The 17150-nt window shown below is 44.0% G+C and overlaps 1 protein-coding gene across 5 annotated transcripts in view; it reads right to left on the bottom strand.

The window, feature by feature from the left end:
- LOC138250560 (uncharacterized) overlaps nt 1-17150 on the bottom strand; it is a 454823-nt gene that overhangs the window by 207120 nt on the left and 230553 nt on the right. For all 5 annotated transcript variants that reach the window (XR_011194981.1, XR_011194982.1, XM_069205560.1 and 2 more), the window contains exon 6: nt 8165-8241. Coding sequence is in view for 3 of the 5 variants with exons in the window: in XM_069205560.1 (XP_069061661.1) it covers nt 8165-8241 (77 nt within the window). In the remaining 2 variants the exon portion in view is untranslated. The remainder of the gene's footprint in view (nt 1-8164; nt 8242-17150) is intronic.

The following is a 17150-nucleotide window of genomic DNA, read 5'->3' as shown; positions in this document are numbered from 1 at the left end:
CCATAATGGCTACACTGAAAACTGGGAAGTTTGGTATCAAACTTCTCAGCACAATAAATGCACACTGATGCCAGTGTACATTTTATTGTAAAATACACCACAGAGGGCACCTTAGAGGTGCCCCCTGAAACTTAACCAACTATCTGTGTAGGCTGACTGGTTCCAGCAGCCTGCCACACTAGAGACATGTTGCTGGCCCCATGGGGAGAGTGCCTTTGTCACTCTGAGGCCAGTAACAAAGCCTGCACTGGGTGGAGATGCGAACACCTCCCCCAGGCAGGAGCTGTAACACCTGGCGGTGAGCCTCAAAGGCTCACCCCTTTGTCACAGCCCAGCAGGGCACTCCAGCTTAGTGGAGTTGCCCGCCCCCTCCGGCCACGGCCCCCACTTTTGGCGGCAAGGCTGGAGGGAACAAAGAAAGCAACAAGGAGGAGTCACTGGCCAGTCAGGACAGCCCCTAAGGTGTCCTGAGCTGAGGTGACTAACTTTTAGAAATCCTCCATCTTGCAGATGGAGGATTCCCCCAATAGGGTTAGGATTGTGACCCCCTCCCCTTGGGAGGAGGCACAAAGAGGGTGTACCCACCCTCAGGGCTAGTAGCCATTGGCTACTAACCCCCCAGACCTAAACACGCCCTTAAATTTAGTATTTAAGGGCTACCCTGAACCCTAGAAAATTAGATTCCTGCAACAACAAGAAGAAGGACTGCCTAGCTGAAAACCCCTGCAGAGGAAGACCAGAAGACAACAACTGCCTTGGCTCCAGAAACTCACCGGCCTGTCTCCTGCCTTCCAAAGAACTCTGCTCCAGCGACGCCTTCCAAAGGGACCAGCGACCTCTGAATCCTCTGAGGACTGCCCTGCTTCGACGACGACAAGAAACTCCCGAGGACAGCGGACCTGCTCCAAAAAGACTGAAACTTTGTTTCAAGAAGCAGCTTTAAAGAACCCTGCAACTCCCCGCAAGAAGCGTGAGACTTGCAACACTGCACCCGGCGACCCCGACTCGGCTGGTGGAGAACCAACACCTCAGGGAGGACCCCCGGACTACTCTACGACTGTGAGTACCAAAACCTGTCCCCCCTGAGCCCCCACAGCGCCGCCTGCAGAGGGAATCCCGAGGCTTCCCCTGACCGCGACTCTCTGAAACCTAAGTCCCGACGCCTGGAAAAGACCCTGCACCCGCAGCCCCCAGGACCTGAAGGACCGGACTTTCACTGCAGAAGTGACCCCCAGGAGTCCCTCTCCCTTGCCCAAGTGGAGGTTTCCCCGAGGAAGCCCCCCCTTGCCTGCCTGCAGCGCTAAAGAGATCCCTTGATCTCTCATTGACTTACATTGCGAACCCGACGCTTGTTCTAACACTGCACCCGGCCGCCCCCGCGCCGCTGAGGGTGAAATTTCTGTGTGGGCTTGTGTCCCCCCCGGTGCCCTACAAAACCCCCCTGGTCTGCCCTCCGAAGACGCGGGTACTTACCTGCAAGCAGACCGGAACCGGGGCACCCCCTTCTCTCCATTATAGCCTATGCGTTTTGGGCACCACTTTGAACTCTGCACCTGACCGGCCCTGAGCTGCTGGTGTGGTAACTTTGGGGTTGCTCTGAACCCCCAACGGTGGGCTACCTTGGACCAAGAACTGAACCCTGTAAGTGTCTTACTTACCTGGTAAAACTAACAAAAACTTACCTCCCCCAGGAACTGTGAAAATTGCACTAAGTGTCCACTTTTAAAATAGCTATTTGTGGATAACTTGAAAAGTATACATGCAATTGAAATGATTCAAAGTTCCTAATGTACTTACCTGCAATACCTTTCAAACAAGATATTACATGTTAAATTTGAACCTGTGGTTCTTAAAATAAACTAAGAAAATATATTTTTCTATAACAAAACCTATTGGCTGGATTTGTCTCTGAGTGTGTGTACCTCATTTATTGTCTATGTGTATGTACAACAAATGCTTAACACTACTCCTTGGATAAGCCTACTGCTCGACCACACTACCACAAAATAGAGCATTAGTATTATCTCTTTTTACCACTATTTTACCTCTAAGGGGAACCCTTGGACTCTGTGCATGCTATTCCTTACTTTGAAATAGCACATACAGAGCCAACTTCCTACAGTGAGGTATATTGTATAGTCTGCAAATATGCTGATATGGCAGTAAGATGAATTTTAATAGATGAGAAAGCTAAATTTGGCTTCTGTAAATGAAGTAGGTAGCATACAATATCTTGTATTGATGCAGTAAGTGAGTCAGTATTTTTAGATCGACGGTAATAAACAAATTGTTTCCATTTGTTAGCATAGTATTGCCTAGTAGTAGGCTTGCGTGCTTATTTCAGAACTTCCATGCATTCTAATGTAAGTTGTAAGTATCCAAATTTTATGACTTCAGGAGCCAAATCGCCAAGTTGCGAGCACTGGGATTTGGATATCTGATTTGTCCTTTGTTTTGTGTTAACAAATCCGGTCTGTTTGGAAGTTTATAGTGAGGTACTACTGAGAGGTCTAGGAGTGTTGTGTACAAATGTTGTCATGCCCATGTTGGGGCTATGAGTATCATGTTGAGAAGTCTGATGTAGTTTGGTGACCAGAAATGGAAGTAGTGGGAGATGGGGAAAATCATAAGCAAATTTCCCTGACCAGTTGATCCATAGAGCATTGCCCTTGGACAGAAGGTGTGGGTGTCTGGATGCGAAGTTTTGGCATTTTGCATTTTTGCTTGTTGCGAATAGGTCTATTTCTGGTGTCCCCCACTTTTGAAAGTACTGATGAAGTACTTGAGAGTGAATTTCCCATTTGTGTATCTGTTGATGTGTTCTGCTTAGGAGATCCGCTAGCTGATTGTGTTTCCTGGGATGTATTCTGCTAGTAGATGAATTTGATTGTGAATTGCCCATTTCCATATTGTTTGGGCTAGAATGGACAGCTGAGATGAATGTGTCCTGCCTTGTTTCTTTAGGTAATACATGGTCGTCATATTGTCTGTCTTTGTCAAGACAGTCTTGTGTTTCAGAAGTGACTGAAACGCTTTTAGGGCAAGGAACACAGCTAATAATTCTAAATGGTTTCTGTGATAATTCAGCTGTTTTGAGTCCCATTCCCCTTTAATGGTAAGGTTGTTGAGATGAGCCCCCCAACCTGTCATTGATGCATCTGTTATTGTGGTCTGAGGCACAGGGTCTTCAAATGACCGCCCCTTCATTAAATTGCTGAGATTCCACCATTGAAGGGACTTGTGTGTTTGGAGGTCTAGCAACACTAGATCTTGCAATGGACCCTGTGCTTGAGACCATTGCTGTGAGAGGCACTTTTGTAGTGCCCTCATGTTTAGTCTTGCATGCGGTACTATTGCTATGCAGGATGCCATCATTCCTAATAGTTTCATGATACATCTTACAGTGAATTGTTGATTTGGCTGCATTTGTGGTATGAAATTTTGAAAAGCTTGTATCCTTTGTGTATTTGGATAGGCTAAGGATCTTTTCGTATTGAGAATAGCACCTAGGTAAGGTTGCACCTGTGGTGGTTGAAGATGGGACTTTTGGTAGTTGAGAGTGAACCCTAGTGTATGTAGGTTCTCTATTGTGTATTGAGTGTGTTGTTGACATTGTATAAAATTGCTTGATTTTATTAGCCAATCATCTAGATATGGAAAGACATGTATGTGTTGCCTTCTTAAGTAGGCTGCTACTACCCCTAGACATTTTGTGAACACCCTTGGAGCTGTTGTTATGACGAATGGTAGAACTTTGAACTAATAATGTTTTCCTGCTATCACAAACCTTAGGTATTTTCTGTGAGCTGGATGGATGGGTATATGGAAATACCCATCTTTGGGGTCTAATGCAGTCACGTAATCTTGTTTTTGTAGTAGTGGAATGACATCCTGCAGAGTAACCATATGAAAGTGTTCTGACAGGATATATAGATTTAGGGATCTGAGATCTAGGATGGGCCTGAGAGTGCCACCCTTTTTGGGAATGAGGAAGTATAGTGAGTATACTCCTGTTCCTTGTTGATTATGTGGGACCAATTCTATTGCCTGTTTTAGAAGTAGCGAGTGTACTTCTTGTTGTACAGAACATTGTGTTCTGGGGATAGTTTGAGGTAACGTAGGGGAATGTTTTTTTTTTGGGGGGGGGGCGGGAGAAATCAATTCTAGGCAATAGCCATTGCAGATAATTGACGATTCCCATTGATCTGTGGTGATATTTGGCCATTGGGAGTGGAATTGCTGCAGTCTGCCCCCCACAGGAGATGTGTGGGGTTGAGGCATGGTAAATAAGTACTGTTTAGATGGGGTAGTGGCTTGTTTTGAGGCCTGTAATGTGCTTCTGGTTTTAAAGTATTGACCTCTATAAGAACCTCTAAATCCCCCTCCCAGGTACTGCTGTTGCCCTTGTTTTGCCTAGGAGGTAGAAGCCTCTGTTGATTGTGGCTTGAATCCTCCTCTAAATTGCTGCCAACGAAAGGAGCCTCTGTAGGGTGTTGTATATAAGGCTCCCATTGCTTTGGCCGTGTCTGAGTCTTTTCTGAATTTGTCTATGGTAGTGTCAACCTCAGGGCCAAACAGGTGTTTTTTTTTTATTAAAAGCCATATTCAGCACTTCCTGATGTATTTCTAGTTTGAAACCAGAGGAACGTAGCCATGCATGCCTGCATATAGTGATGGCAGTATTCATGCTTCTAGCTGCTGTAACTAGGGCAGACCATATTTGGTTGTTACTTATGGCCTGACCCTCTTCTACAACCTGTTGTGCTCTCTTTTGGTAGGGGTTGTAGGAGTTCCTGCATCTCGTCCCAGTGGGCTCTATCATACCTTGCTAGCAAGGCTTGCAAGTTTGCAATTAGACATTGGTTTACAGCTTGTGTTGCTACCCTCTTGCCAGCAGCATCAAATTTTCTACTTTCTTTGTCAGGGAGAGGAGCATCCCCTGACCACCGGCGTTTAGCCCTCTTTCTGGGGACACTCACTACCCTGAGTCTGGAGGAACTTGGTGGGTAATATAATCAGGGTCTGTAGGTGCAGGTTTATATTTTTGTCAATGCGTGGTGTTCTAACCCTAGCTTTGACTGGCTCATTGAATATTTGATCTGCATGCTTAATCAGGCCAGGGAGCATTGGGAGGCACTGATATCTTGAATGAGTGGAGGATAAGGTGTTAAAAAGAAAATTCTCTTCCAAGGGTTCACTGAACATAAGCACCCCATGGTACGCTGCATCCCTAGAAATAACCTGCGTGTATGCAGTAGTGTCTTCTGGTGGATAAGGTTTGGAATGGTATAAGTCCGGGTCATTGCTAGGAATGGGATCTGGATCATAGAGATCCCAAGGATCAACCGTATCACCGTGGGAATATTGTGAATGAGTTGGTGAAGGCAAAGGTGGTGGGCTAGTGGGTGGTGACGAAAAAGATAGTTATGGTGAATGAGGGGGAGAAGTATGGATAAGTAATGGCTTCTCCTTTTGTTTATAAATCTTTGCTGGTGTTGGAGCAGTGTCTAAATGTTCTTGAGAGGCCAACTTTCTCTTGGTCTGTAGAGGAGGTGCAGTAACTATTCTGCCAGTCTCTTTATGGGTGTGAATCCTAGATTGTCTTTCATCCATGATCTCAAGGACAGGTTGGATCTCAATGTCCTCAGAAACATGACCAGAAGGTCTATAGGACTGTTCAGTGATTTTGAGCTCTGTTTAAGATGGCTCGAAAGTCCTTGCTCTTCCGAATAAGAAGCCTTTTCGGCTCCGAAGATGGTATTTTTTTCGGGCCCGAAAATACAACCGGTTGTTTCGGCTCCGCAACAGGGCGTTGAGGCTTCGACTTCGAGGAGTGAGGACACTTGCTTGAGTCGGAAGTTGAACTTTTGATGGACTTACTCGACTCCAATACAGATGAAAGAGTGGCCTTTTTCGACGCTGAACCCGAAGGTCGGTCGACAAGTCTTTTTTCGGGTCGAACCATGGCTCTCTGGCAGTGGTGTACCCAGGGCCTTCAAATACTTTTTATAAGTGGGCGTAGGGGCAGACGTACTCACGTGCTGACCAGCAGTGATAGGCCTATCTTCTTCCGAGTCTTCTTCAGAGTCGGTGTCTCCGATGGAAACCGCTGTCTGCGCTTGTTCTTCCACCATGGTATTGAGATGTTCCGTACTCTTCGACACCATTTCCAGTCTCCTCAATCATGCAAGGTCTTTTTAGATCAAATGATCGACAGGCCTCGCAATCCTCTTCTCTGTGATCGGGAGGAAGACACAGATTACATATAAGGTGTTGGTCTGTGTATGGAAATTTCTCGTGGCATCGGGGACAAAATCAAAATGGAGTCAGATCCATCAGCCTTCGACGTGGTAGGCCTGAACATGCCAGAGTCAGGAGCACGCGCCCAAAAGGGCGAAATTTAGTTCTTGACTGTACTATGGGTTCAAGGTTAGGTGGAATCGTGATCAAAACAATACCGACGATCAAAGAAGTTTTCTAAAGTTTCCGATTCGAAATCTCGGAGTTAGAGGAAACCCATCCGACCCGACAGCAGAAAGAAAACAATCTAACTACGGAGTCGATGCCCATGCGCAGTATGACCGAGAGGAGGAGTCATTCAATCCTGTGACTCCGAAAAGACTTCTTCGAAGAAAAACAACTTGTAAAACTCCAAGCCCAACACTAGATGGCGGAATAATGCATATCATGTGTATCTGCAGCTATACATGACATTGAACATATATATATATATATATATACACACACACACACACACACACACACAAACACATGGATGTCATACATAATTTAACCTGTGCATGGCTTTTCAAGAGAAAAGTATGCTTAAATTGAGAAAAATCTGTCGTCTTTGCAGCATAATGAAAATGCTAAAACGGCCAAATTTCCTCTATGTTTCATTTGAAAAAGCATTTAATTAAACCAAGAAACAAATTTCTTTAACTATTTTTTAGAGAGAAAAAAGAAAGGGAACGAAGGGCAATGTTGGCAGATAGGCTGCATTATAAAAGTCGGACACTATGCCATTAAAGGACTCATCCTTCCTCCCGTGTACCATCATGCCCCGCAGGTGATAGTTTAGTCAGTTCTTTTTTCTGGCTCCTAGCAACAGGTACCCTTGAACACTAAGCTCAGACCTTCTGGGGATTTGTTGCACAGCAAATCTTTACATTCGATGTCCCTTAAGGCAAGAAGTATTTTTCAACAGTGTTTTGACAGGATTTTGTTTTCATTTTTCCATGAGAATACTTTCATTGTTTGTGAACTGCCATGGCTGTGGCAAGAAAAAGACCCAGTTGGGACCCACACATACTCTGTATTTTGTGCCTTTTGGAAGACCATCATCCTGAAACTTTTGCACATGGCCAATACATGTCTAGGAGGAACATGAAGGACAGGAGGATCAAGCTCCATGGCCAGCAGGAGAGACTTAAAGAGGTTGCCTCAAAGGAGCATGAGGGAGAAGGAGAATTAGACCTCTCTATCTCAGTCCCCTCATCCATCGATAAGTACGCTTGGAGGGGTAGACCCAAAGTGAGGCATGCTTATAGGAAAAGATTACATTTCTGGTCGACAACAAGAACAGGTATGGTCCCTATCTGCTTGCTTTAGAGGCCTGAATCGACATTGATACATCATTCGACAATGAATAAACATAAGCACTAAACACTGAGAACTCCATCGATGTATATATATCCCTTTCGATGTCGCACTCCAAGGTTATCACACTGTTGAAGCCTCTGTCAATGTGGACGTCACCGTTAAGAACAACAGATAGCACCATTTTTATTAGTACTCCAACTTCTCAAACATGAATGCAAAGATCACCAATGTTTGTTTGTGGGTGTGGTAAGATGTCTCAAAAGATGCTTCCTAGGGAGAAACTAGAATGTTGAAGGCCTCCCACCTCTGTCCATGTAATAGGATCAGTCTCTTGATGGAAAGCAAATTTACTTACATTCATTCAAGATGGAATAACTTTAAACTGATGAAGGCAAAAAACTGAAACCACAAAGTATCCCCACCACTCACACATGAACAGTTAAAACAAAAGTCAAGAGAAAAATGTATATCAAACGTATGGCATCACTACTGAACCACACATAATATTTTAATGGTAGCAGAAAAAAGTTAAAGTAAATAAAAAAACAGACACGCTTCTTACTTTTCCAATTCAACGGGATCACGTTTCCACCAAGTTTCTGGCTCATGGAACTGCACAGTATAGCCACGTTCTATTGCCTGTAGCAAAAATGATAACATTAAGAAAATGTTCCAGTATCCTTTTAAGAACAATCTCACAAAAACATTAGTTTGCAATTCATTCATGTTTTGTACAGAATCAATGACGTTTCAAATGTAAGACTCCAATGTACAGATCATTGCACAGCTAATAAAAGACAGAAAAAGGGCACTTACACTGCAATGGTGGTGACACTGGTCAGGACAGCAAATGAATCCTTACTGCAGGAACTAATTTAAAAGTGGACTGAAAGAGCCTGGAAAACTATTATCTTCATAGGAAAAACAAAGTAGCAAGAGGCACAATTGCTAAAACTGCAAAGCAAATTAGTTTGACCTATGCAGGCACTATTATAACGACATAGTTTAGAATTAATTTCTAATACTATTCTTGACTACTCTTTTCAAAGAGGCTTAAGAGAATCATAGACAATTTATGAGGAGGATATGGCGTTTGGAGGCCAGACTTTCCTCCAGTCAAGCACAGCCAAGAGAACTGAACACTTCTGGGAACAAAAGTTAATGTGGGCCAGATGTATCAAAAGGCAATTTTGCATTTCCTAAAAGGTCAACTCCGTAGAAATTACTATTTAGGGAATGCAAAATGATATGCATGAAATTACTGATGTCCTGTTAGCGATTCCTAAGGAGTAGGAATCACTATTAGGAAATCACAATTAGGAAATCCCATGGCATTTGTTCCAATGGGCCGGGTTAGCATTTCCTATTAGGAAATCGCTATTTTGTAAATGCTAAACCAAGGATGGCTCTGGGCATAAGGCCCCCTGTGATGTACCCCAAATACAGTAGTGTACATATATGCTCCACGTGCGTGTGTGTGCTCTTTTGCACTTTAGAAAGAAAAAAACAAAAAAACACCTTTGGGTGCTTTTTGTAAATTGTAGATGGTTACCATCGACTTGGAGTCAATGGTAATTGCATTTCCTAAATGCTCAATTCGGGGTTGGGGGTAGTGTTCTATATACATTTCATTGAGGTACTCAGACAAGACACAGAATTAAAGTATGTCAAACCTTTTACCAGATAAGGTACTTAAGGCAATTCAAATAATATTATCCCCTCCACAACCAAAACCATGTGCAGTAACAATGCCTATAGTCAGTGTGAAATTACAAATCAGCTATGACAAAAAAGTATATGTTTCCCAAGTTGCCATTCGAGGTGCTAAATGCAACACTACAGTAGACCAACTGTCTTCCTTTCAATTAAAACTCTAACATATCTCCTCTTTCATGAAAATATTCTAGTGAACAAATAAGGTATTTGGTTAGTAACTGGTTTGGGGAGGCATACGGAATATAAATCAAAACCATAATTCCTGGCCTACTCACTGACAGGCAGTGGTTACCTTAGTGAATGCTATAAAATCCCAGATTTAACCCCTTCTGTGCCGGGGACGTAATAGTTACGTCCGCCGGCACAGTGCTCCTGTGCAGAGGACTTAATCATTACGTCCTGGCACAAGAGCTCGGAGGGAGCACTAGCGCTCCCTCCGTGGGCTTTAAAGTCAGGGATGGAAGGGGAAGTCCTTCCCTTTCCACCCTCCCACCACCCCCCTAATGACATCAGTGCGCAATCACACGCTGACATCATTAGAGGGTGCCGGTTGCGCTGGAAGCCATTTGCTTCCAGCGCAATCACGGAGAAACCGGTAAGTTTCTACTCCGGCAGGTGGGGGGTTTCACACAAAGAGGCATCAGGGGAAAGGAAAAGAGTTTCCTTTCACCCTGATGTCTCTGCGATTGGGCAGCAGGAATGCCCACTAGACGCCAGAGATTTTCTTATTTTTTTGTTTTCATGTGCTGTGTGTGTGTCGGGGAGTGCCCCCTTAGGCAAGGGTCGCTCCCCTTTGGGGGGCATATGTTTTATGGCCATTTGGGGCAGATCGGCCTATTATTTTTAGGCTGATCTGCCCCCAAGGGGGGCAGAAAGCACTGGAACACCAGGGATGTTTTTTATTTGTTCATTTCTGTAGGGAGGTGCCCCCTTGGGCAAGGGTCGCCCTCTCCAAGGGGGGCATAGAACTGTTGGCCATTTCTGGCCCCACTTGGGGGCAGATCGGCCTATTTGTTTTAGGCCCATCTGCCCCCAAGAGGGGCAGAAGCCACTTAGGCACCAGGGATAATATATGTCTGTTTGTTTATAGGATGGGGGGGCGGCCCCTTGGGCAAGGGTCGCTCCCCTTAGGGGGCATATTATTTATGGCCATTTCTGCCCCCAAGGGAGGCAGAAGTCATTTAGGCACCAGGGATAGTGTGTGTGTTTTTTTTTTTGGGGGGTGGCCCCTTGGGCAAAGGTTGCTCCCCAAAGGGGCACACTACTAAAGGTATTTTCTGCCCCCCTTGGGGCAGATAGGCCTATTTCTTAGTAGGCCCATCTGCCCCTATGGGGGGCAGAATCGATTTAGGCACCAATTTCTAAATGCTTGATGGTGGGGTGTTTGTCAACTGGCGAAGTATTTGCATTTGTGATAAAAAAAGATTTGCTTTTTGTTCTAGTTCAAAGCTTTTGCTTTCTTTGCTGTGGCTTCTTGTAGTTTTGGCGGTGGTTGACCTGCGGTTTGCATAGTTGCATGTTTTAGGTAAGTAAAACCAATTTACTCCAAAGGAGTATTGTTGCCATGCATGAATGACATGTTTGTAGGTGCCGTTCTAAACGCAGGATTGTGTGTGAAATTGTCCTTAGATTTGTGCACAATGATATTTGTGTTGTCTTATTTCTAATGTGCTTTTCTTTCTTTCTTTTTAGTGGGATATCACTGGTGATTGCTGTGTCCGTGCAGAGTAGTTGAGGGTGAGTAGGTTTTTCTGGCAAGTGAGCGGTATTAACCCTTAACCGGTAGTACATAACCCTTTGTACAAACCCACACTTTGTTTATTACTTATCTTACACAGTGCTGGTTGTTGGTGGTGCATTTGTCCAGTTACCTTTCGTAGGAAGGATCATGGCTAGCAGTAGGATAACCGCTCAGCAGATTGTTGGTATGCGTTTTGAGTCCATGTCTGATCATGATTATGAGACTGACTCTGCATCTGAGGCAGAGGAGGAAGTGAGAGATTCTGGTAGTGACGTTTCTGTCGGAGAGGAATCTTCTGATGAGGAAGCCACTCTCAGTGCAGATGAAGGGCCTGTTTTAGAGAAGGACACTGATGTGCCATTAGTGCAGCAACCTGGGGCTGAAAGGTTTCCCGTTAGAAGACCTGAACACAGGGTTGCCCCAAACATGGAGCAGCCAGAGTTGGCTGCCTTTACTAGTCTCCCAGGGTGTAGAGTTAATACAGAGAACTTTTTGCGTGTCAATTTCTTTGAGTTATTTATGGATGATGTGTTTTTAAAAGAGATTGATGAGCAGACTAATTTGTATGCAGAGCAATATTTGAGGGACAACGCTGCTGGACTTAGGCCACACTCTAGAGCTACCCAGTGGATTCCCACAAATTTGGAGGAGATGAAAAGGTTTTTGGGTTTGACTCTTTTGATTGGGTTGATAAGGAAGCAGTCACTGGCTTCTTAATGGTCTACTAGTCCCTTGATGGCAACTAGTACAGGATATGTGTATAATATCCAGGTCTACACTGGTAGGTATTCCAGTATTGACCCTCCCGAGTTGTCCTCCCAGTGGAGTTAGTGTGAACTTGGTAGACGACTGTTTAACAAAGGTCACCATTTGTTAGTAGATAACTTCTACACTGAAGTGCAGTTGTTCAAGGAATTGTTTAGAGTGGACACTGTTGCTTGTGGCACAATTTGTTGTAACCGGAAAGGCTATCCAAGGGAGCTTGTCTGTAAAACAACTTGAGAGGGGACAGTGCAGTGCCTTGGGGAAAGATGAGCTGCTAGCTTTGAAATTTTCAGACAGGAGGGATGTCTACATGCTAAGTACCATCCGTGATGAGAGTACTTCCCCCGTGACTGTTTGGGGCCAGGTTGCTGAAGTGCGCAAACCTGTGTACATTTTAGATTATAAAAAGCACACAGGAGGTGTAGATAGAGTTGATCAGAGGTTGGAACCTTATACTGCTATTCTTAAGTCTTACGTTTGGTATACGAAGTTAGCAATTCACCTCACTTTTAATGCTTTTATTGTGTTCAAGGATAGGTCTCCGGAGCCAAAGATGACATTTGTGAAATTTCAGGAGTCAGTGATAGAGAACCTTATTGTGGTCGAACAGGCAAGAGTTCATAGAGAAGTAGTGGCGGACGATGTGGCTAGATTGAAAGATCGCCACTTTGCTGAGCACATTCCTCTCACGCCTAAAAATGACTTTCCAGCTGAGAAATGTAGAGCCTGTGCTCGAAGAGGAATCCGGAGGGAGACTCTAATGTACTGCCCAGATTGTCCTTTAAAGCCTGGGCTGTGTGTGGGTGGCTGTTTCAGGAATTACCACACACAGAAGAATTACTGGGAACTACCATGAGTGTAAACTGCCTGTTTTATATTTTAATGTGTTCAGGTTCATGGTTGGCATTTCTGTCATGTACTTAGAGCTTTTGTCTTTGTAGTTTTGTAATTATTTCTAATTAGTTGGTGGTTTCTTTGTTTTATAAAAAAAAAAAAAAGTGATGCCATTGTGTGAAGTGGAGCTTGGCTGGCGGTGTAAATATTAACTTGCTGTTGGCTACTGCAACACACTGCCAGCCAAACGCCAGTCCAAACACTCCCATCAGCTGGGGTGATTGCTGTATCAGGCATGTAGGCGTATGTAAGTGATGGGCCCTTGAGTGGCGCTGTGTCGATGTGAGTGTTGTAACGTGCTGGGCCTGTGGCTGGCGGCGTGAATGGTCTTGTGCATGTCGTGTATGAAAGGTGTGTGAATGGACTGTAAAGCGGTTGGGTGCCTTGTCGTGGCTTGTCGAGCTGAGAGCCATTGGTTCAGTTTTTTGGCCTTTCAGTTATTAACAGTGCATTTCATTTTTGTGAAATCTCTTGTTAAAAACATTTGATCCACTGAACCATCACTCACCCTCGTGCCAGATCCAACCAGTAAGTATGGTAAAAATGACAAAACCTGTTCCGCTGTAATTAGGCGTCGCAGCACACCTGTGACAAGCTAGTTGTCTCAGGTGGGACCCCGATGAAGCATGCCACCAACGTGGTTGGTGGGTGAGGGGTCTTTTTTAACATAACCTAAGTGCTCTTCTTTACAAAATTTTAGTGTTTGGAACATAACATAAGTACGTGGACACATCAAAATGATCTATTGCAAAACTACCTGTATTTTGGGGGTGGGGTGGCACCTATGTTTTTGGTCCCAGGTGCGGCCTTCATCCAGGGAAACCTACCAAACCCAGACACTCCAAGGAGGTGTGGCTTGCCTGGATCCCCCAACATTTTCTTACCCAGACTCCTCTACAAACCTCACAATTTGCTTTAAAAAGCATATTTACCTCACTTTTCTATGTAGGATCACCGCTGCAGCACAAATTTCCTACCACCCAGCGTTCCCTTCAGTCTCCGAAGTAAAATGATACCTCACTTGTGTGGGTCCCCAAAGAAGAGTCAGCCTAAAAGATGTATAAAAGAAAAATATGTGCTTATCAACTCGCTGTGTTATCCCCTCAATCTCTACAGGTTTTTAGCATTTTTCGGTTGCAGGCACCTGGGCCACCCAAACAAATAAGGTATCATTCTTATCGGGAGACTTAGGGGAACGCTGGGTAGAAATTTGTGGCTTCTCTCAGATTTCAGAACTTTGTCACCGAAATGAGAGGAAAAAGTGTTTTTGGGTCAAACTTTGAGGTGTGCAAAGGATTCTTGGTAACAGAACATGGTCAGAGCCCCTCAAGGCACCCCATCGTGATTTCCCCTAGGAATCTAGTTTTCAAAAATGTGCAGGTTTGCTAGGTTTCCCTAGGTGCTGGCTGAGCTAAAGGCCAAAATCCACAGCTAAGCACTTTCCAAAAAACATGTCACATTTCAATGTAAAAATGTAATGTGCCCATGTTGTTTTTCCTGTCTCGAGCATTAGGCCTACCCACGCAAGTGAGGTACCTTTTTATCCTGAGACTTGGGGAAACAGAATAGCAAAACAAGTGTTATTGCCCCTTGTCTTTCTCTAAATTTTTTCCTTCCAAATGTAATTCAGTGTGTAAAAAAGACGTCTATTTGAGAAATACCCTGTAATTCACATGCTAGTATGGGCACCCTGGAATTCAGAGATGTGCAAATAACCACTGCTTCTCAACACCTTATCTTTTGCCCATTTTGGAAATACAAAGGTTTTCTTGATACCTATTTTACACATTTTATATTTCAGCAAATTAATTGTTGTATACCCGGTATAGAATGAAAACCCATTGCAAGGTGCAGCTCATTTATTGGCTCTGGGTACCTAGGGTTCTCGATGAACCTACAAGCACTATTTATCCCCGCAACCAGAAGAGTCCAGCAGACGTTAACGGTACATTGCTTTCAAAAATCTGACATCGCAGGAAAAAGTTACAGAGTAAAATGTGGAGAAAATGGCAGTTCTTTCACCTCAATTTCAAAATTATTTTATTTCAGCTGTTTTTTTCTGTAGGAAACACTTGTAGGATATACAAAAATGACCCCTTGCTGAATTTCAGAAATGTTTAGCTTTCTGGGATCCAGCACTGGTTTCACACCCATTTCTGTCACTAACTGGAAGGAGGCTGAAAGCACAAGAAATTGTAAAAATGGGGCATGTCCCAGTAAAGTGTCAAAATTGTGTTGAAAAATTGGGTTTTCTAATTTAAGCCAGCCTGTTCCTGAAAGCTGGGAAGATGGTGATTTTAGCACCGAAAATCCTTTGTTGATGCCATTTTCAGGGGAAAAAACACAAGCCTTCTTCTGTAGCCTTTTTTCCCATTTTTTTGTTGTTGAAAAAAACTAAACTTTTTGCTGTATTTTGGCTACTTTCTTGGTCTCCTTCAGGGGAATCCACAAAGTCTGGGTACCTCTACAATCCCTAGGATGTTGGAAAAAAAGGATGCAAATTTGGCATGGGTAGCTTATGTGGAGAAAAGGTTATGAGGGCCTAAGCGCGAACTTCCCCAAATAGCCAAAAAAAAGGCTTGGCACAGGAGGGGGGAAAGGCCTGGCAGCGAAAGGGTTACATTAATCACTGGAGCTGTTAGTTTCCATCATTCTGCATATATCTGCTTGTGTCAAATTAGCAAAAGCAGTGCACTGTGTGATTAATTTGGTCAAGTCACTCTCTGAAAAGGCCCAAAGGAATGATGATTCCTGTGATGCTGTTGACAGAGAACATTAGATACCTTATCTCCAAACATTTGTTGCTCAGGGACAAGCTTGCAACATCTGATTCTAGAGCTCTAGTGAGGAGGCCAATGGAGCGGTGTCGCCACTTACAGCAGCTCTGACTGACAGTTCATTGGAAACGCAGCACCCACACAGCTATTTAGCAGACAGAAACATAAAAACTGTAAACTTCGTACTTGTATAGCGCACTACTCACCCGTTAGGGTCTCAAGGCACTGTACGCATACCGCTGTGGAACCCCTCCTGGCTTTTCCCTGTGAGGTGCCCACTCCTGGGCAACTTCCAAGGTGAAGCCAGGCATCCCAGCGCTGTTGGGGCCGTTGTGGAGATTAAGCAAGCTATTGCCCAGAGTTACAGAGTGGGACCCATGAATTAGATGAGGCACCAATGCGAGAATTATCAAGTCTGAGGAAATTGAGCCCAAGACCCACTGAGGCGGGAATTGATCCCTGGTCCCGGGCCAGATTTCTGCATCAGGGTCTGCCGCTCTAACCATTGAGCCACACTTCTCCACACAACAAACATAACAGACTTGTGGTGGCCCACACTGGTTAATTAGGTGGTCAAAAAAGCTTAAAAAGTAGCTGTGAGGCACAGATATCATGAGGTAATAGCAAGCACCTAATCAGAGTCAACTGTACTTTTATCAATTCTCTGACCTCCAGCTCCACAACATGGCACAGTGGTGGGCCATCGCAGAGAAGGTAAGGCAGTAGACTGAAAGAGAAGAACTTCTGTGGTTTCTGAGAACCGCAACTGTCTGGCAGTACCCTGTGAACATCTACACTGTTTGACCCTGTGGAGTGAGGACAAGGATAAATGTTCATGGCTAGAAGGAAGATCCGAGGTGAAATTGATTTCTTAACTATATCTAGGTGAGGTTTTGGCCTGATCGGCAGGCCTTTCAGTTGCATTCCTCTTTCCTTGACACCATTATCCTTATAGGCTGGCCAGGTAATCCATGGGATACGCTTCACAATCTGTTTCTTTCTGGTTCTAGTGCATGCAGCAAACACTTCACCTGATGTCTACCCCTCACTGTACAGTATCTAAAATGTAATGATATTGCAGAAAGAAAGCTCAGGGAGGGAATCACCAGAAAGATCTTAAACCCAGATAAATGGGCACACAGGGGACCTTTACAAATTAGGCACTTTCAAGAAGTGTGCTGGGGACTATTTTGGAGAACTCGTATACTTGAATGCAAACACACCTTGCACTTTATCACAGCTGTCCTTGGCACTAGGAATTTAACTGTTTGTTCCCTTTTTTTACCTCATTTGTAGGATTTTAATGAGTTGATTTTATTGAAATATTTGAAACCTTTTAGAAAATGTTATTGCTATACGAGGTTTAATCCTGCACGTGTGGTTTTAATTAACTAATACATTGCATCAATAAATTGAAACATTTAAATCATTACCCAAAAGATGCATGAGGGCAAACTCTTGAGTCCCACAAATCAACAGACTAATGTTTAGATGCAAGCTCCAACAAACGGACAATGTGGTATTTCATATCCTCAACTACACAACTTATTTAATTAGGTTTATTTGTGCCTAATGACTAATAATATTCAGATTGCAAAGACAACCATGGTCCACAAAGAATATAAGGTACACCAAAGGAACAATCTGACCAAAGC

This window comes from Pleurodeles waltl, chromosome 8 (assembly GCF_031143425.1).
Source record: "Pleurodeles waltl isolate 20211129_DDA chromosome 8, aPleWal1.hap1.20221129, whole genome shotgun sequence".
Lineage (NCBI taxonomy): Eukaryota > Metazoa > Chordata > Amphibia > Caudata > Salamandridae > Pleurodeles > Pleurodeles waltl.
The sequence above is the reverse complement of the archived record's forward strand: the minus strand, read 5'-3'. Positions and strand labels throughout refer to the sequence as shown.